Consider the following 20,650-nt stretch of genomic DNA (forward strand, 5'->3'; position numbering starts at 1 on the left):
CATCTTGACAACAGGGGAGGAGACTATGTTAGATTGCTGTTCATAGACTTTAGCTCAGCATTCAACACTACTGTCCCATCCAGGCTGGTCAGTAAACTAACTAACCTGGGTCTAAACAACCCTGTGTGCATCTGGATCCTGGATTTTCTGATCAGTCAAGCTCAGGTGGTCAGGGTGGGCGGACACACCTCCAACCCTCTTGCCCTCAGCACTGGGGCCCCCCAAGATTCGGTGCTGAGCCCTCTGCTGTATTCCTCATACACACACGACTGTGTGGCCAAACAAAACTCCAACACCATCATAAAGTTTGCTGACAAGACAGTTGTAGTGGGCCAGACCTCGAATGATGATGAGTCAGCCCATCTAGAGGAGGTGGCAGGCCTGTTGCATTGGTGGCCAATCACCTCTCAATGAACGTCAGTAAAACCAAGGAGCTGATTGCAGACTATGCCAGGAAACAACAGAGGTCTTACACCCCACTGCAAATCAGCGGGACTGCAGTGAGGAGCTTTAAGTACCTCAGTGTGCATTTTACCGAGGACTTAACATGGACTACACACATTGACACTATGACAGCAAAGGCAAGACAGCGCCTGTATCACTTCAGACAGCTGAGGAAATTCAAGGTCTCACAAAACGTCCAGCTATCCTTCTACTCTGCTGCAGTGCAGAGCATCCTGATAGGGAGCCTAACTGCCTGGTATGGAAACACCTCCTCTCGGGACAGGATGGCCCTGCAGAGGATTGTGCAATCGGCTGAGCGCACTACAGGTGCCACACTCCCCTCCATGCAGAGCCTATACCAAAGGAGGAGTGTAAGCAGAGCTAGGAGGATAGTAAGGGACCCCCACCACCCAAGCAATGGACTGTTTATGTGGCTGCAATCAGGCAAACACCTGCGTAGCCACAAATCCCACACTGAGAGACTGAGTTTCTTCCCACGGGCTATCAGAGCCCTGAACAGTGAACAATAAACTCTTGAAGGACTATATACCCAAGGACATTCACCTATGTATACTATACTATACCTTACACTACTACCATTTAAATATTGTTGCCACATTCTCTGCACTGTTTACCATATAACCATGTTTACTATTTTTGCTCACAACTGCTATTTAAATACTGTTTATCAATAGTTTTATTTTTCTATTGTTTTATTGTTGGTTCTTCCATTCATAGATACAGGTATAGATTTTGTAAATAATAGTTTAGCTTTTATAATTTCTTGTACTTGCATTGTGCACTGCCTGGGAGTTTGACACAACAACATGTCATTATACATACTTGTATGCATATGTCACAAATAAAATCTCTTGAAATCTTGAAATCTCTTGAGAACACAGAATTACCCTTCGCTCTCTTCAAATATCACAACTTCACTAAGATGAAGCACTGACTAACACTTCACTCTATTTCACGCTATCTCAGAACATTCAGAAAGCACTTTCTTCGGGATTTTCTTCTTTTTTAAAATTTTTGAATTAAAAAAAAGAAGAAGAAAAGCACTTATAAATTCGGGAAAAGCTCACAAGAAATGTTGCCAAATCAGTGTGAGGGCTCCAATGAGCACAAAATATTCAAACTATATCACAACAGATTTGGATATCAAGATCGATGTTTAGGACTTGATTTCCCCAAAAAATGCAGTGAGCAGCTACACGCAATTCTTTCATTCATTTCATCACTTTCAGCTTTCACATTAAAACAGGACAGACACTACATGTTTGTTTTTACTCTTGTACGATTTAATCGGCCTTTCTGCACAGCTGAAACATACGACTTCTATGCTCACACTGTATGGATCAATCCGCAAGTCACAATGTGGGTGCTCACGCTGAAAGTGAACCCCAGAACCCCTGATTGGTTTTGTCTGTTGTCAATTCCAATAAAGTTAATTCACACAAGACGCCCTCATAAATGTTGATAATGAAAAAGCAGGCAGTGTAACTTTGTGACATTGTTTGTCTTTTCTAGACTGAAGTTCAGTTTTATTTCAGGAATTTGTAAAATACTAGTCATAGTATTAAAACAAGCTCACCACAGTTTATAATGCCATGAAGGGAATTGGACCGTGAAACTGCTCAAACTGCAAGATACCAATCAAAATTTCAGACATGCCATAAATCCATCAAGATTGTTGTTTGTTTGGGCATTTAATCAGGCATAAAAACAATCTGGCAAAAATATACAGTAGCCCAATTCTGAAATAAATCGAGGCAACCAAATCTGGGTTAAAATTAAATATAATCTGTACAGTGTCCATCTGGCATAACATGGGTTCCATCAAGAGAAAGATCACATTGTACTTTATCCATCTGAATAAGTATGTCTGTGTATGTGAAGGTCTGTCTGCTTACATGTAGGCTTTTTTGTGCACGCTTACCCTCTGTAGCAGGAAACGGGGTTTGTCCTTCAGTTTTGGCTTCGGCCAGTTTACCGGTCCTCAGCAAAACCTCAGCAAAGTTTTCTGGTGGCATGTCTCTGCAGGATGAATACACGTCTTGACTCTAAAAAAAAAAAAAAGAAGAAAAGAACGGAGAACAAAGAGAGTGATAAAGAAACACATTATACTTATCATTGTTCTGAGGGAATCCCCGCAGTCGAGGGAGCAGATCAGAAAATGACACAAGGAGATGTGATTGAGGTGATTGAGTGTCTTAATTCCCAGGGAGTCAGACAAATGAGATATGGAGTAAACAAATGAACTTCAGAGCCAAATAAAGTGTTTCAACACAGGGCCTTTTGATAATTCATTTATAGGATTCTTGTACGCCGAGTTATTCCTCAAGTGTCTGATAGGTGAACAATGAAATTTGCGCTCTCGCTGGCTTTAGAGCTATCACTTTAACACAGAAAGTTCCCTGTCTATCTTTGCCGCTCTCCCTCGATCCATCTTTCTGTCTTGTTGCATTTGTCTCTCTTTCTCTCTCAATCAGCCTCTCCTCCCTCCCCACTACCTTCATTGGAACTGTTAAGGTAAAAAACAATCCCATTGATCAGCCGGCTCATAGACAGATGGACGTGGGGAGCCATTATTGGTAGATGGATGATGGAAGATGGATGAATGTTGGAGATGGAGCGGAGGAAGGGATTTGGAGAGGCCTATTAAAATGTCATGAGAAGAGATGTATCGGCCTTCTCTGTTTCCCCTCGCGTCCACTCTTTTAGCTATCCACATGATTTGTGTGTGTGTGTAAAAAGCCCAGTCATAGCCCAGGGCGACCATTTTCTAGGCATAAAGGTCAAACTACTCCTTTCCTTACTTTTGCTCTTTTCTACTTCCATAACTCCTTCTGTGGACATTCTTTTCCTTTTGATTTTTACAATATTCATCTCCGCCCCTCTATGTAATGCACACAGCACCTCTACTGTTATATTTCATATTTTCACCACATCTCCAGCTTTGTTGGCTGTTACGCCATCATTCTTAAATTTATCTCTTCCCATTTCCATGCATCCGTCTTTTCCTGCGCTGTTAGTACTTCCAAATTGCTTTTGGCATAAAGATAACTTAGTCTGAAATCAATATTCGTTTTCTCTCAACACTGTTTTTGAAGGAATTTATAAGTCATAGGAGGAAAAAAAAAAATCTAATTAAATGTCTTAAGTCATGAACCTACTCAGGCATTTTTGCTGGAACTTATGAAGGTAGCCTGAGGTAACATGGAAAAATAACAGAAATGTAAAAGGAAGAAAAAAAATAATGAGCCATGAGACACACTGAGCTAAAGCCACTCACCGGGTCTACATAGGAGTCATCAATGATTTCTTGATAAAAGGGGCTACAGCCTTGACGCTCCAGGTTGGAGTTCTCACACGCCCCTTCCTGACTACTGGCTCCAGCATCGTGACCCTGAGGAGCCATCAAAACATCATTAAACTTTCACAACATGCCCACAGCACTGTCATCTCTCTCTGTCCCACAACTCACATCCTCTCTGTTTTTCTCTTTCCTTATAAAACCTGTGACCACAACCACCAGATATTGAAATATTCAACAGGCGGGCCAATTAATTATGCAAGACATGAGCTTGATTGGTTGTTTTTGGATGAGGCAGATGAGGTCTGTGAGCGAGGGTGTGTGAGATATGGGAGCGCGGGCAGACGTGTGACAGACTGTCTGTTCACGCACACAAGCGGTCGAACACACACACACACACACACACACACTGTGTAGCCCAGGACCTATGGAGTTTTTAAAAAGCATACAACATACAAAATCAATACATCGATCTTGCCTTTTACATCCAGCTACTGCTTACACATTCATAAACACATTTAGACCCACAAGTAAGTAAGTTCATTCATTAGGAACTTCACCGCTGATCGCATAAAAGATCAAGTGTTCTTACATGCAGAGGCCGGAGGTAGTTGAGGGATTCCTTCCACCAGCGGTGATCACTGACTGCGGTCAGCACAGCCTTAGTGGTCACTCCGGTAGTGGTCAACACTTCCATGGTCTTAGCTGTAGTCCTGTGCAGCAAATCTCCTGCTGTCCCCACAGAGGAGCCCACAGTGGGAGTGCAGGCCTGGGGCCAAGCAGTTGACAGCAGTGACAGAATGGGCAAAAAAAAAAAAAAAAAATATGACAGCCACGTTATTCTAATGCGTCAGTCTGGTGTCTCTGCAGTAGCAGCCACAGAGAAGTCTCCCCAACTTTCATTTATCCTGCTCTGGTGCTACAGGATCCTCTAAACATTTCCTTTTTTGCAAATGAAAAGGCGGCATCAGAGGATTTCTGTGATCGCTACATCTGTATTGTTATATTAGACCAAAGGACAAATTTTGAGCTGTGGACTCTCAGTGTGGTATTAGAAATGGTTGTTTTCTGGGTTTTTTCATTATGTACTTGAGAGAGTCACTTCAATAAGAGCAGGGCTCTCTGTGTGTTTGTCTGTTTGTTTGTGTATTGCATGGGGGAATTATATTATACACTGCTCAGGCTGCAAAGGGTCCTCTAAGCCCTGTGTGAGAGACATACAGTGACTACGTTAACATACACTAAATATTCCAGTTTTTGCCCTTATTCAGAAAAAGACAATATTCCTACTAAGCTGTTTACAAGGCTAATGAAAATGAATATTCAACCAATATTCCCATTTACATGCAGCCGTGCATACTCCGTTTATCACGTTAAAATATGTAAAAGTGGAACAGCTGGAGCTGCTTGTGCCATTTTGCTTCTTTGCGTCAAAATAGGGATTTTTCAAAGTTCTCCACCAATGGCGGACTTGTTCAACCGTGCAAACACAGCCTCCTTCTTTCATTCATTCAACCACCTTCTTGAGAAGGTCAGCGTTGCGATATTTGCACATGTCCAAAATCTTGTTGATATCCAAGTCTTTTAAAATGTTTAAAAGCAGGCGTGTTTCTCCTTCTGACCAGAAAATTCCAGCCTAATGTTAGCGTAATATATTCCTCTAATATTCCGGCCTTATTCCGAATGTAGCATTTCCTGATTAAGACATGTGGGATTAAGACATGTGGGATATGCCCATAATATTCGGGTTTTAGGAGCATTCTTTGGACATGTACACAGAGCACTCAGAATATGCCTCTCAGTAGGGGTTTTTACTGCAGTTTGCAACACACAGCTTCTTGCCTGTTTACGGTCAGCTCTGTGCGTTGTAAACAAACCAACTAGCCAACAGTTTGCGAGGCTGGGATAGAGATGCATGACGGGCTGGCTGTGTAACTCACTCCTGCACAGGCAAAATGACATATGTAGCGGCAGGAAGGCAGACAGAGGAGAGGAATGAGAGGAGAGCAGAGAGCTGTTCAGGGTGGGCTGGAAAAACAGAGCGTGCCTTCTCCATGATGGCAACAGAGGGGATTGGTTATTATCCTGACATGCAGCCATGGACTGACGATGATGACTCGGCAGTGTAGAAAACATCACAGGACAACCTAGGTACTAGATGTACCTGTGACTATAAATTCATAATATCAGTCATATAAATATCACTTAGAAATATCAAGCAGCAGCTCACTAATGTTTTTCACCTCGAGGGTTTACTTCACTGCCTGTGGAGATCTTATGATTCCCATTCCCTCTGGAGCAGAGGGAAATCCTGAAAACCCTCTGCGTGTAAACGGGAATATTAGTGGAATATTGATTTTCATTAGCCATGTAAACACCTTAGTAGAAATATTGTGTTTTTTTGGAATAAGGGCAAAAACCGGAACATTTTGTGCACGTAAACATAGTCAATGTGTACTTTTACACAAAATGTCTGTAGATTCATTGGTGATTTTCTTTGAATCAAATACTTTTATTAAGAAATTCGTTTCATAACCCAAAGACCTTGAAAACAGTTGCTTGTTTCTTAAAGTAAAGCAGGATTTTGCCAGATCAGCTTTAAAGCTAAATCAATATTTGTACGCACTGCTCAGCCAGTCTAAAAATCATGAGAATTAAAGGTAAGATTGAGGTTTTTTTTTGACAAGTAGAAAGTTTCCTTCATCCTTAAAATGAACATAAATTGACAAACAGAGAATGGTGCATTGTACTGCAAACGGCATTATGTTATATTTGTGAAAGTGCACCACTGATCTTCATGCTATGTTGGTTACTGCACAATTGGAAAGGATTTTAAAACCACATTTAGAGGGCCAGTGGACTGCGGCCAAATCGTTTAGTGCCTTTCATCAATACTTTATTTGGCAGGGGATTGTGGGTCAGGGAATGAAAGGGACCCAAACACACATACACTCAAGATGTTTGTAAAAAAAACAATACGCACACACACTCAAATACATGAATGCAAGTAGCACACCTTCAGGGAGCACATACACACACATCGGGAGGGCATAGGAGTAGGGAGTAGGGACATCAATACAACAATAAAATGACAACAGACAGCTTCAAATGAGCACCCATCCACACACAAAAGGGGATGCAATGCAAGTCATGAAACATTAACATCCACTCATGGCATCATAAAGCTGGCGGTGCTGAAGGGGAGGAGAAGGGAGGCATAAATAAACCAAGAGAGCTGAGCAACCTTAACACTAGATTTACACCTCATCAAATATGGAGCAATAGGAAAACACACAAAACCAACTAAAGGAGACACACCCACACAGGAATAGTAGAAGAGACAGCCACAACTCAGACAAAGAGCAGATGTACGACAAGGTACAGAAAAAATATACAGATTTGCTTGTGGAGACTGAGACAAACAAACCTTTAGAGAGTCTGTCTTGTCAGCCTCTTGTCCACTCTCTGTAATAACAGGCTCCATTTGATAGTTAACTGCCTGGTACAACACCTGGAGGACAGAGAGAGTGAAGAAGGCGGAAAACAAAAGGATAAGATTTGGTACTTTATTAGATAACCTGTTGTTTCGGTCAAGCAATCTGATTGGATAAATTATAAGGTAAATGCAATCGGGTAAACTAAAAGGCGAGTGTTGTGTAGAATATGAACGATGGTCAGCACCTCAGTAGAGAAAGTATACACAAGCCTTTGATGTCTTAATGCTGAAAATATTTATTGAAAGCACTTGGCCAAGCGGAGAACTGAGTGTTCTGCTCTGATGATGTCTCTTTCAGTTCTGCCCACTGAAGGTCTGACTCGTAGTCTTTAACCTCAGCCTACAATATGGAAAAATTAGTCTAATTGGTTCACTAGTTTCTAAACAAGTAATTGCATTTTACCCGTGTTAGTTCAGGTCACCGTCAGCACATTCTGGTTTGAATATCTGATCATGTATCTATGCATTCACCTATCTGTGTTGTCTAGGAAGGCCCCGTCTGACCTTGGTAACAGCCGCTATGTCGTGCAGTATTTTTGAGGAAAATTGCACAGCAAGATAACTGCGAACAAAAGGTAATTTTCTTGTCAGACTTGAACTATATATATATATGTTCTAACAATAATGTGTTCAGATAGAACAGGATTGGTTAACTACAGTGGGACTGTACTGTACTGGATGTCTTGTGACATGCTAATGCTAGGATAGGAGCTCAGCATCCATACAATTTTAAATATTAGTGTTATTTACAATGTCAGTATTGACTGGGTCTCTCCAATTACATATTATGGTTGTTTGTTTACACATGCTATTATTAAGAATCAGTACTGGTGTATAAAAAGCTATATTGATCAAACTACAATGGAAGGTAAAGAGCAACCTGAGTTTGCAGGTCACTTGAGGCAGCCAGGAGGCCGTGGATGTTGTCAGGGGGACAGTGGGTGAGCGAGAAGGCTAACAGCTCCTGCCGGGCGTCCAGGTCTTCGTAGCCCTCACACTGGCCGAGCAGGCTGCACACCTCCCATGCTTGACTGTAACCTGGAGGAAGAACAGATGGAAAGAAATGTGTAGGGGAGGCAAGGTGAAACAGAGGAAGAGATGATGTGGTAAATAATGTGAAAATGAAGGCATCAGATAGAAGATAAAAGCCTTTCAACACATACTGCAACAGACACATAAGGTAGAGCGAGAAATCTGAGAATATGCAGAATAAAACAGCAGAGGATATAACACTTAGATATGACTATACAATAAAGCGCAACCTTCTAAACCCTCAGGATATTAATATGTATTTAAATATAAAACATGTTTCCCCTTGAAGAAAATATCAGCCAGATGCATTGTAATAACTGTGCTACATTTGTTCCAGTTTTATCAGTCAAAAACTAACACGCTACCCTGACTTCATTCTTACAAACAGATTCAATTATTCCCACTGCGTTCACAGACAGAGAACACTGGTGCTTATCTGATTACACCCTCTCTTTCTACCAGACACCTTTTTCACATCCACACTGTCTCCTGTTACTCAGCACTGTGGGAAGACTCGGTGGAACCCTCTTCAGTTTAATTTTTCTGTGGTGTAACATAAGACAGGGTCAGACATAATATCATTACCTCAGTACCATTTTAAATCCCTTCAGGAAATACTGGACTAGACTGGGATATAGACTAGGATGTAGCTCTCCTATTGTTGTTCTCTTGCACTCATTCAACCTTGATTTTGGTCATCTGAGGAAGGATGTAAGAACTCCAAAGCAAAAGGTTTAAAACCATAAGAGAAATCATAACAGATACCAACTTAGAAAACACCAAAGAGCACAAACATACCCAAAGTGTGACAATTTATAGAGCATATGAATAGACACCATTGTGGTTGTCAATCATCCATATTCTATGGAAAACTTGTGATTTTCACAGTAATTATGGTTGAAAGAGCCCAGTGACATTTAGTCTGGTGTCTATTCTACAGATTCAGTAGTCATTCTGTATGTCATCCTTGGTGCAAGTAAAAGTATTTTTTTCCATCACTCATTTAACTTTTACTTAACAACCTGGGTCTTCTTTTTGAAGTTTTGACCACCATTACTATCAGTTATTATAGCAACTTATCAACTTTCTGTTGCCAATATCTGGGGACATTGTGACTGTTAGACATGGCTCTATAGCATGGGGCAACCAGGTTTTATGTCAACAGGTTTCAAAATAAGTCCAAACATGAGTTTAACTATATTATCTAAACTTCTTATTGGAAGGTTTTTGTAAAGTATAACACTATTCATTTTATCTATGCCCAGGCTACTAACTGAACCACTACTGTGGTTGCACACATAAAGAATTTTGCATTGCATTTTGCATGCAATTTCATCAACGATTATAGCTGACACTATGGGTGTATTTGGTTTTACTTCCAATGAACCAGGTTTAGACAATTAGACTATCTTTGGAATTTGTTTAAAATCTGCTTGTGTTTTCTATTGAAAAGCAGGACCACAAATTCCCCAGATGTCATCAATGACATTGGTGAATAAAATATTATCACAACCAATAGTCATCAGCTACACTGGATGCCACCTTGGATCAGCAACTATGTAAGTTAACTGGTAAATTCGGGCAAAGAGGACTGATCAGGCAGTGTAACATCATTGTTGGCAGTGGAAGGAACACTTTGAGGATCTCCTAAACCCGACTGACATGCCCTCTGTGAAGGAGGCAGAGTTGACTCAGAAGATTCAGGGGAAGCCTCACTCATATCCCTGGCAGAGGTCTCTGAGGTAGTCAAAAAACTCCTCAGTAGCAAAGGTGCCAGGTGTAGATGAGATTCGCCCTGAGATGCTGAAGGCTCTGGACATTGTTGGGCTGCATCACTTCTATTAGCCAAGGTCATGATACTGTAGCTACTTCACTGTTCACAAGAAGAGCTAACAATAGGTTAACACAGAGTAAAATAGGGTGTATAACATTCTCAAAGACTTTTATGACACTGACTCTGGTGGAGTAAGGTGTGACAGACTGTGTGCTGTGGAACCATTGCCCTCATATGATGTTATAAGTAAGTCAAATGATGAGTAGACAAGCAGGAGTGAGAACTACATTAGTTTTTATCAGGGTTTATTGCACTTTCTGATACCTCTGCTAACTACCTGGCTGAGTAATGTGTCACAGTTCTCCAGTGTCAGCTACACACCTGCAGCCATGAGGTCCTGGCAGTGGATATAGGAGGCCTTGAAGTCCAGACACTGGAGAGCTTGCTCTGCCAGCAGGGTCAGCACTTGGCCTTTTCGCGTGGTCTCGTCATCTCCTAGACCCACACAAACACACACACACACACACAGACACACAGATATTCATTTAAACAGAAATCAACAGTGGGGAGATGCAACACACAAACATGAAAGTGTTCAGTCTTCTTAAAAAAATATTTTTTAATCTTGAGAAATGTCAACGAAGCGAACGCACTAAACACCAAATCTCATAATCCTGCATATCACATACAACATCTGGCTTAATAAACCTCTTATTAAATCTCTATCTGACAACACTCACATACACACACACAGACAGACTCAAGGTTGGAACGTCTAAATGTATTAGCTGCAAAATCAGACCAGCCCCCCTAGACTAAATATTAATCAGTGTCTACCATAAATGAGGTTATTGCGGTGTCTGTTCATCTCAAAGACAGAAAATGAAATATTTAAAAAAAAAAAAAAAAAAAAGAAAGAAAAACATCTTGCTGTCTTGCTAAACGGGAATAAATCTCAGTTAGATATCTTGATGGGATTGGTTGTGGTGTTAACATTCATGTGGTGGCTCAGGACAACCTTTGATATCTGTCGAAGCTCAATAAACAAAAAGGAGAAGACAGGGCGATCAAAAGAGGCATGGGCAGAAACAGGACTTCTGAACAAACCTCGCGCACGGAAGATCAAAGAACAGGATTGAGATGAAGAAATGTAATGGCACTGGATCTGTGTGTGTGTGTGTGTGTGTGTGTGTGTGTGTGTGTGTGTGTGCAGACTGAGTGACGGATAGAAATGCGGTGTTTACTGCGAGGAGGAAAGAGGTGTTGGTCAGATATTTTCAGGGTGACTGGTGAAAGGGTGTCTTCAAAAGCTGTCAAGACCTCAATATAGTGGAGGTTTGTGTGCGCTGTGTGTGTGTGTGTCAGCGCACCTTCGTTCACCCTTCGTTCTTTTAGACCAGATGCTTTTATCAAAACATTCTCTGGCCTTTTATCAACAGGATCCGAATCCTACATCTTGGAAATTCAATTGAAGATTTTGCCTGTCCTTGATGGGCCAATCAAAGGTGAGGAGTGTCAGACAAGCAACAAATAAAAAAAAAAATACTCCTGTTAATAAGCTTAGACTACAATGTGAACTCCTAAGGCTCTTTACTGGATGACAACATCATCATCCTGATCCTTTCCCAGTCAGCACAATCGAATTCTCATTTGGTGTATGATAATTATTGATTCATTCACACAAAAACAATTTTTTTTCTTAACCCTAATCCATAAGACTGAATGTTTTACGTAGACCGAGGCAGGAACCAAAGCCTTAGGGTTTTTTTAACGGGTATGCTGGTGATACCTGCATTAAATATTCACCACCGAGCCCTCGAGCTATGCGCCCTTCAAAAGCCTCCCCCCTGCATTTATTTATTTAAAAATGTGTTTATTCCTCTTCTCATCTCCCTCTGCCTCTTTTTTTTTTTTGAAACCACACAGTGTGAGCTGCCTGCTGACTGAACGCGAGCAGCACAGAAACAGAAATGCCACAAGGCCGGTTAGCAGGTTTCCTTCAGCTGGTGACAGGCCTCAGAGAAAGAAGAAGACGGAGCGAGCTGGAGTACAAGTTAAGAGATGGAGGACCAGAAGAGAGAGAGAAGCAAAAGAGACAGAGAGACAGACAGTCACAGAACGGTCTAGCTGATATTCTTGAAGAGGGAAGAAAAATGAAACAAACGCTGAGGTAGAGAGACAGAAGAGTGCTGTCTGCAATGTTCACGTCATATTGAAGGAAAAGAAAGAGGAGGATGACATCTTTGCCTTTCCCACAAGTTGTCAATTTACTTTGACAATGCTGGGCAGTTGGAAAGGTCCCAATTTACTATATATATATATATATATATATATTTATATAGTTTTACTTAAGTAATTTCATGCAGAAATTTAAAATCAACCTAATGTAGCTGATATCTTTCATTTTTCACATGTCTACTTCTGCATTTATGGTCAGTTTGCTGCAGTGTTTACTGCTTGCTACTGCAGTTTGTGATGCCAAATGGGAGATGAGAAATCTCACACAAAAATTTAAAAAAGTTTGTTTGCATTCCCTGCTAAAGAAAGTAGATAGGAGAGGATGGAGAGACATACCGATGCTAAATCTAGAAACTGAAATCTTTTTCTTCACCGGCGAGGTTCGTGAGTGTGTAGGATGTTGCTTAAAAAGCTGAATCATCTTTAGGTGCGCTAAGAAATAACCTGACAAATCTTTACTTTCACCTTTCCTTCTACATACAATAGCAAGCACAACACTTGCCAGGTTTCACTGTTAAATCTTATCCTACTTGTACACTGTGCTGCATACATCACCCGCTCTCTCGGACAATGCCAAATCCTTTAAATGTTATTATGAATAGTCGATAATCTTCAGATATTTTCTGCAAATTACAAACTGTAAACACATTCAACAAATCATGCCCCTTACCAGCACCTGTCAGCTTTGAAAGAAGCTGGAAGATCAATACTTTTATCTGTTAGTTATTAAAGATACATGAGGCAGTAAACAGAGCTTCAAAGAGGCCAAACAGTGAGTGCCTCAATTCTACAACAAACACAAGAACTGCAAAAGTATTTACATGTCAAATTTCATCATTTAGGAGAAGTAGTGACTGAGATTTAGGCTAAAATGGGGATGGAAGGTAAACATGAGAACAATTACCATAAAACGTAGTCATCAATGAACAAAGCCAGTATTTATGAATGAGTTGCCATTCAGAAACAACGTCTATCCATTCATCTTCTGCACATCCTGGTGTTCGTTGCTGACTTCATGGCCTTGTGCTGAACCTGTCCTTGACTGTCAAAACTACATGAAACTTGAGCGCAGAAAAGAGGTTTAGAATGCACAAGAGCAATGCATCTGGGGAATGAAATTTGCTCGCTCCTTCAGGGTACGTGTATGTGTGTGCGCTTAAGTATGGATTTTTGCTTTGCGAGCTGCAACACCGCTCATGAAGATGAATTTCCCTCGTGTGAGAACTGTCACTGCACTCGCTTGAAAGTACCCACGCACGCTGGGGTACGTCTCCGTGCCTCTCTCGTGTGGGCGGTCCTTTTCACTTAATCTCATGAGCTTTGTCATGAAACCGCCACCGTAGAAGGGTCTGGTATATTGAATGTTGAAGTCTCAGACACATTTTTAAACATTATAAAACTCAAGAGGGGAGTGAAAACAAAAATGATGCAATGAGAGACCAGTGGTGTCAGCCGTCATACCTGCTACTCTGAGAAGTGAGGCCAGATTCAGTAGAGTGGTGGACTGCTTGTAGGCCGTGGAGCAGTGGGCGATGCATTCTTCTATGAGAGACAGACGGTTTGACCGCAGACGCACTGGAGAGGGAGCAGAGGAGGAGGAGGAGGGCATGTCAGACATGTTTTGTTAATTATTCAATCTGGACCACTTACAGCTGATGATAGAATTGCAGTAAATGATCTGCAATAATGGATGCAGCTGCTGCTATAATAAAAGCAGACGTTATTGTTATTGATCAACAGAAAAAGATCTTAAATGTCAAAAGTGAAAAAAGATCTCTACAATTATCTAAATTAATTAAGCACTGTACAAATGCATCCTGTAAAATATTAATGTATTACAATTTTGCACATCTGCCAACATACAGTATATGCCAATATTGATATACTGTATCTGTAATGAGTCAGTACAGGTCACTATACTCGTCCAGCTGATGCATTGGCTGCGATGTCAAAGCCATCATTAATCAACGCTTTTAAAGAATTTTAATTGGAATCATGTCAACCAAGATCTTGTGAACAGAACAGAGACGAACAAAACTTTATTTCTCCACAAAAGCAGAAAATAGCCATTCAAATACGGCTCATTAAAACATCAAAACACAAACACACACCCCATAAACATAACACTGGTAGTATGAATACAGTATAATACAAATCACTATATTTAAGAAAAGCATGTCAAGAAAAAAGCAGAGTCTCTAAGAACTGAGCGAGCCAATTAAGAGTTTAGCTCGTGTTGCTTGCAATCCTTTTAAACACATTTTGTTTTGTGCCTTCATCGTTTCGCAGTCTGGGTCTGGAAACGCTAATCTGGCACATGACTCCATTTGTATATCATTTCAAGACATAATTCCAAGCTATTTCAGATTGAATGCTCATTGTTTAAAACCGATTATAGACATTCAATTTTACATATAATAGTTTGCAGCATATCAGTTCTTCCAGATTCAGAGGATGGTAGAGAATCTTCTGACAGGCTTCAGTGGGTTTTTTTTTTTTTAGAATTTTGAGTTCAAAATATTGAAACTCCAGAAATCTATTACCATATTTATTTGCTAACCCTGCACTGTGAACCTGAGAAATGGCATGTATAGTGCCTCTGCAGGCCCCTGTGCTTTCTCTGCACCCCACTGAGGATCCTTATGGCTTGGCATCACTTTGGGCGAGGCCTACAGGGAATTCTGCGGAGGGTGATGTGTATGAAGCATCACCTAAGGCTCCGTAGGAGGTGCTGCAGGAGACGGATTACCTACGCTCAAATCCTTTCACTTCACACTTGTGTTTGTGAGCGTGTGAGGGGATAGGGCTTTTTTTTGTTGTGAAAATGAAAAATAATGTGTATTTCCTTGTGTGTATCCAGCATGTGTGCATGTGTCCTTGAGTTGGTACAAATAAATAGTAAGAGGGTACTGCAGGCAATACAGAACCTGCTCAGGGCCAGTCTGGCTCTGAGCAATGAAATAGGTATTAGGACAGTACTCACTAATACAAAACACATACAACTCCCTTTCTTTCCTCTCTCTTTGTAGGTTTTTGTCGTCTGTCCTGTTCCACTTTTTCCCCTCATCCTTTCCTTCTTTCACTTTCTTCCTAAACTCTCTCATGCTCTCACTTTGTCTCGCGGGTAAGAATAAGTGGGCAGTGAAAAAAAAATAGTATATGTAGACAGCAGGGCGTGAGGGGAAAGAGGATTGAGGGTGCGGGGGTAAAAAAAAAGGAGTTGAAAAAAAGGAAAATGTAGGGAATAAGTAATGCAAAGAAAGGAAGGACATTAAGAAGGAGAGGGAAAGAGGAAGAGAGATGGAAGTTTATTGTGCTCTCCGTCACAGTGCTTTATGCTGGCAGCTCAGTTTGATGAGGGCAAAGGGAGGGGGAGAGAGCAGAGGCCTCGGGGGCTAACAACACCTCGGTTCAGAGGTGAGGCGACGAGGGGCTAAGCTGGTTCATTCCGGCTCCACTGTTCTCTTTAACAGAGAGCCGTGCCTGGAAAGTGTTGCGGTAGGGTGCCGATGTGGAGCCAGAAAAGAGTGAAAGAAAGAGCGTGGAGGTGAATACTGATTGGTCAGGTTTACAGATGGAGCAGAAATATATATATAAAAAAAAAAAAAGGAGGTGTATGCGTGCGCATGTAGGATGGAGAGAGAGTGAGAAAGATACACAGCACACACGTAGAGACCAAACACTTCAATCCTAATTAGGCCATCAGGCAGATGTTGTTTGCTCAACAGTTGATCCATAAATAACCATATATTGAGATATAGTGGCAAGAAGAGGTGACATATGGAGGGATGGAGGAACTGATGGCAGGGAGGGAGACAGGTTGGATGGTGCACGGGTGAGCTCAGTCTGAGTTGAAATTAAGAACACTTGAATGAATGACTCTAAGAAGTCAAATTCAGAAATGTAAGCACATTTGTGTTTAATTGAGCATTTTTTCCACCATAAATACACACACACAACATCATAGTACCTTGCAATGGCAGGATGCTGACGCTGAAATCTTCCAGCTGGCTGAGGGCGCTGATGAGGTCCAGTTCCTCCTGGATGACCGGAGGACAGTCTGTGATCAGCTGGAGACATGCCCTGATACAGACAACAAGCAGTTAAAGCAGGAACACATGACTACCAATCAGCTTTATTAATCTGTCCCCGAGTTCACCAGCAGATGACCTTGTGGGATCCAGAAGAGGAATTTCATTTACATATTAGCTGACGTTCTCATGATCTGAACAGAGAAATCAATATGAAGGAAAGAGGGAAGTTAAAGTATCAAGCAGAAAAACTGAAATCAAAATCCATTATCATAAATTATTGTTTGTACATTGAAGTTTATTTATTTTATTTCCCCCCCTCATGTATGTTAATGGAGTGGACAAAATCTTATGAACACCGTTCAATATAATACACTCCAGTACACCACCACCACCCACTACAACTTCAATAGTAAACATTAAGTAGAATTATCACCTTTCTGAAAATGTCAACAAAAGCTGAAAATGTATAAGTTTCCTAAATGTAGAATATATGGCAGAGCTGTTGTATTGGATTGCACAAGTGTACCTAATGAAGTGGCTGGTGAGTGTAATTTAATAAGGCTATAGTGCTATATCCCATCAGGATGTGAAAAGATGGTCATGTTTTTGTCTCCTTTTGTAGCTCTTATTGTGTCTTCATGGAGCTACAGTATCATGTATTTACACGTTAAAAAAAAAAAAAAAAAAAGCCTTTGTGAACCATCAGTTGGAGAGTTAGACTATCAGCTATTCAGCTGGGGATGCTACAACAACAGCAGATGAGTTGTGGCACTTTTTTTTAAGTATGAAAAAGCATTAATAGTCACTTACATTTAATGATTCTGGAGAGTATTCCAGACACTGGTTGTAAAGCAGAAGCAATTAATTTAATTGCATGACCAGCTAAGTGGGAAAGCCTAAACGAGTTTTACTTATATTAGTGCAGATTTGTAAAGTTATAGACTCTTTTTTTAACTGTCAGCAAAAAGTATTTGTTAAGTCTCTTAAGTTTGTGAAGTTTCAGTGTCTTTATCAGAAACATGGTGAGACCACTCAAATGGATTTATTTACAAAGTCTAGACTAATTTGACGGATCTACAACAGGGGAGTTTTCTCTCGCAACACAATCCACACTCATTACCCTTAATAGGATTATGTAGCACATCACTTAGCATATGTAACACTGCATTGAATGTGTGTGTGCCTGATTAAAATGCAAGTATACTCCCTTCGTTTGCTTGGGTTTTTTTTTTTCCATCACACAATTATGCAGAAAAACAAAATACAGCAGAGAGAGAGAAGAAGAAGAAACAACACAAAATGATTAATTTACAAATAGCATAAATCCCAGATAAAACAACAGCTTAGAGAGGAGTTCTGATATCAGCTTCACTTGAGTGGGTTAAAGAGAGAAGAAACTTGTCCTTGGAATGTGCATTCAATGAAGAATCACACGCTGACCCACAGTTTTATTTAATCCTCAAAGTGTGCAAACAAAGACAACTAATGGAGAAGTGGCGGGGGGGGGTCTCGGAGCCTCTCGTGGCGTAATGAAAGCAATCCAAAGCATACATCTTTAAAACAGACTGACTCGATATTGTTAACGGACTAGAGGACACACACTCTGCAAAACACTCCACACGTAGCTTCCCACTCTTCGAGCATGGCTCGTGTTCTTGCCAGGAACGAGAGGTTTGTCCTGGCAAATGAGAGCAGAAAAAGGGCTGTTGATGGGCGAATGAGAGACAGAAGGAGGGCATGCTGATTATGTACTCATGATGTGAAGTATCTGCAGGCGTCTGTGTTTGTGCGTGGAGAAAAGGCGATGGAAAAATGTCTATTTCAGTTTCAAGAGTCACTGAAAAGTCACTATGTGCTTTGCAGGATGTACTCTGTAATTTGCAGATAACTACTTCCTGTTAAACACACACATGGGCACAAGTAAACACTTATGTAACTGTCAATGGAACAGTGTAGTAGAAACCTTCCTCCTCTTGACCAAAGCAGGCTGTACACCAGCATACAAAGCAGCAATGCACTGACGCAACCAAGCCTCTTGTCTTTTCTTTCTCTTTCTTTATTTCTGCTCTTGCTCTCTCACACTCATACAGGGTCTTGAGAGATGAGCTATGACCTAAAATACTGTAGAGGGGAGACAACCAGCAACGTGAATCATCATCCCCTTTAGTGCTTTTTTTTTTTTTTTTTTTTTACTTCTTTCCATTTTATTCAGCTAAATAGTTGCTGAAATATCTGATCTTTTCTCACTCTCAGAGTAAAAGGAAAGTGTAAGCCACAACCACAACTAGCCTTAAGTTTAAAAAGCAAAGATAAAGTTGACTTGAAAAGCAAGAACATATTTCATTAAGTTTGAGAACACTGGGTCAAACTCCCCAGGACCAACTGGAAGCAAAAGTACTATAGTTAACCCTAAGGACATAAATGTAACTCTGTATGGCATGTACAAAACTACAAATAAGCCTATTTTACATAACTGGAACAAGCATGTTTGTGTTTTGGAAATTTTAAAGCCTTAAAATTGCATAAACTGCTTTTTTGGCCACTGAAAAAAATCATATTATCACCATATAGCTGTTATGGAGAACACGTCTGTACACTATTGAACAGAATTCATTTAGACATTTAGTCATGTTTCTAGCCATTTGGCAAATGTAAGTCCAATATTTACTCTCCATTTAGCTATCCACTCCTAGAAGAAATATCAGGAAATATTGAGAAATAACAGGTACTTCAGGAGCTAAATACTAGTCGCTAACCTTGATTGCCAGTTGTTAGGTGCTGGGCAGGTAGCATACAGTGGAGAGTTTTTCCACTGAAAACAATTGCCTGCTGTGGCTGGAGATGATGTTGATGAGTAGAACAGCAAAGTTGCATGCCATAAAACCAAAACAATAAGCTGAAAGATGCTAAAAAGCTCCATAGAGCTGAGGGGAACTGCAGTCAGGTGACATTGTTCTGCAACAACTTTCCCATTACACACAGTAATTTAACCCACTGCTCATATGAAAATAGATTAGTGCAGCTTTAAATGAAAATATGTGAATTCAAATCTTTGTTTTTTAAGGACCTGTCACTCCCATGCTTCAATTTTTCTCTTTGTATCCATTTTTTATGAGCATCTCTCAGTGTGTGATGCTGTTGGATCACTTTAGTAGTTGGAGTATGTTTTTTTTTAAAGTCTCTTTGTCCTTGTGTAAACTCATGCCTGGTGCCACTGACCGCATCCGTTTAGGACACAGACAGGTGCGATTTGTGTATCTGTCCGAGCATGTGTGTGTTTGTGTGTCTTTGATATTTAGTACACAGGATAAAATATGTGTCTGTGGAGCAGTTATTTTAATCTAACGGGCACAGGCAGCCAGTCTGTACAGACTATTAATTTCAGAGCAACGGGCACATGTTCAGACACTACGTTCTGTCTCATATCTCAGATTCACACACAACAAAGACGCACACATGCACACGCACACGCTGTGGGAGGGTTACAATGGATGATGATGTCCAAGTGTGTGGAGGGGGGTCTCTGTATTGGTTACTATAAATGAATGACGACCCAATTACTGCCCCACTTCCCCACTAGGAACAGACGGTAAGGTTAGACATCCACTGGACCCCTGTGTGATCTGAAATGAGCAACAGACACGCATACACTCACATACAAATACACATTTGGTATAAACCTCTTGTAATGTACTATAGGAGATGAAACGCAATTATTTTTCCTGGTCTGCCATGAAAGCACTAAAACATACATCCGCCCACACACAAATAAATGGTGTTGCTCATATATCACAACAACGCAGGTTGACATCTCCGACAGCACACAAACACTGTTACATGGCAAGTAACTTTACCTCAATACAGCATGTCTACTTTTAATCCTAACCATTAACTATACCAATTAAATGTAAAGTTCAACTGAGAAGTGGCATGACCTTTTTAGAAGAACTTAAACTCACTCAAAAGTTCCAAAATTTCAAATTGGTTCACTTCGGTATGCAAATACTCTTCATTATCCTCCTCACCTGGCCAGGCCCATGCAGGGGTCCGTCAGCGTTGTGGAGGAGTTGAAGTATTCCCTGGCAGCAGCCAACGCTAATTCCACACTGTTATTGTAGGCCACCTTCAGAGCGTAACCTTTACCACGGAAAGACAAGCTGACAGGAACATCCTGGCTGACCTGGAAGCATTAATTTAAAAATCAAGAGATCAATGAGGCTGCGGCATTAATTATGGGTGTTTTAATATTTGGAGATCCCAATGGGCAGAATGAATGCACTCTGTGAAGTACAGTTGGGAGTCATATTTAATAT

The 20,650-nt window shown here is 40.8% G+C and overlaps 1 protein-coding gene across 1 annotated transcript in view; it reads right to left on the reverse strand.

Moving 5' to 3' along the window:
- Nucleotides 1–20,650, reverse strand: part of nbas (NBAS subunit of NRZ tethering complex) — a 160,688-nt gene that overhangs the window by 81,562 nt on the left and 58,476 nt on the right. Inside the window, exons 31-39 of the mRNA XM_044376225.1 lie at nt 20,363–20,517; nt 16,274–16,386; nt 13,765–13,878; nt 10,447–10,560; nt 8,140–8,297; nt 7,191–7,274; nt 4,356–4,532; nt 3,743–3,856; nt 2,387–2,510 (exon numbers count right to left, since the gene is read on the reverse strand). Of these exons, the coding sequence (XP_044232160.1) occupies nt 2,387–2,510; nt 3,743–3,856; nt 4,356–4,532; nt 7,191–7,274; nt 8,140–8,297; nt 10,447–10,560; nt 13,765–13,878; nt 16,274–16,386; nt 20,363–20,517 (1,153 nt within the window). The remainder of the gene's footprint in view (nt 1–2,386; nt 2,511–3,742; nt 3,857–4,355; nt 4,533–7,190; nt 7,275–8,139; nt 8,298–10,446; nt 10,561–13,764; nt 13,879–16,273; nt 16,387–20,362; nt 20,518–20,650) is intronic.

The sequence above is a fragment of the Thunnus albacares genome, chromosome 16 (genome assembly GCF_914725855.1).
Source record: "Thunnus albacares chromosome 16, fThuAlb1.1, whole genome shotgun sequence".
Taxonomy (NCBI): Eukaryota; Metazoa; Chordata; class Actinopteri; order Scombriformes; family Scombridae; genus Thunnus; species Thunnus albacares.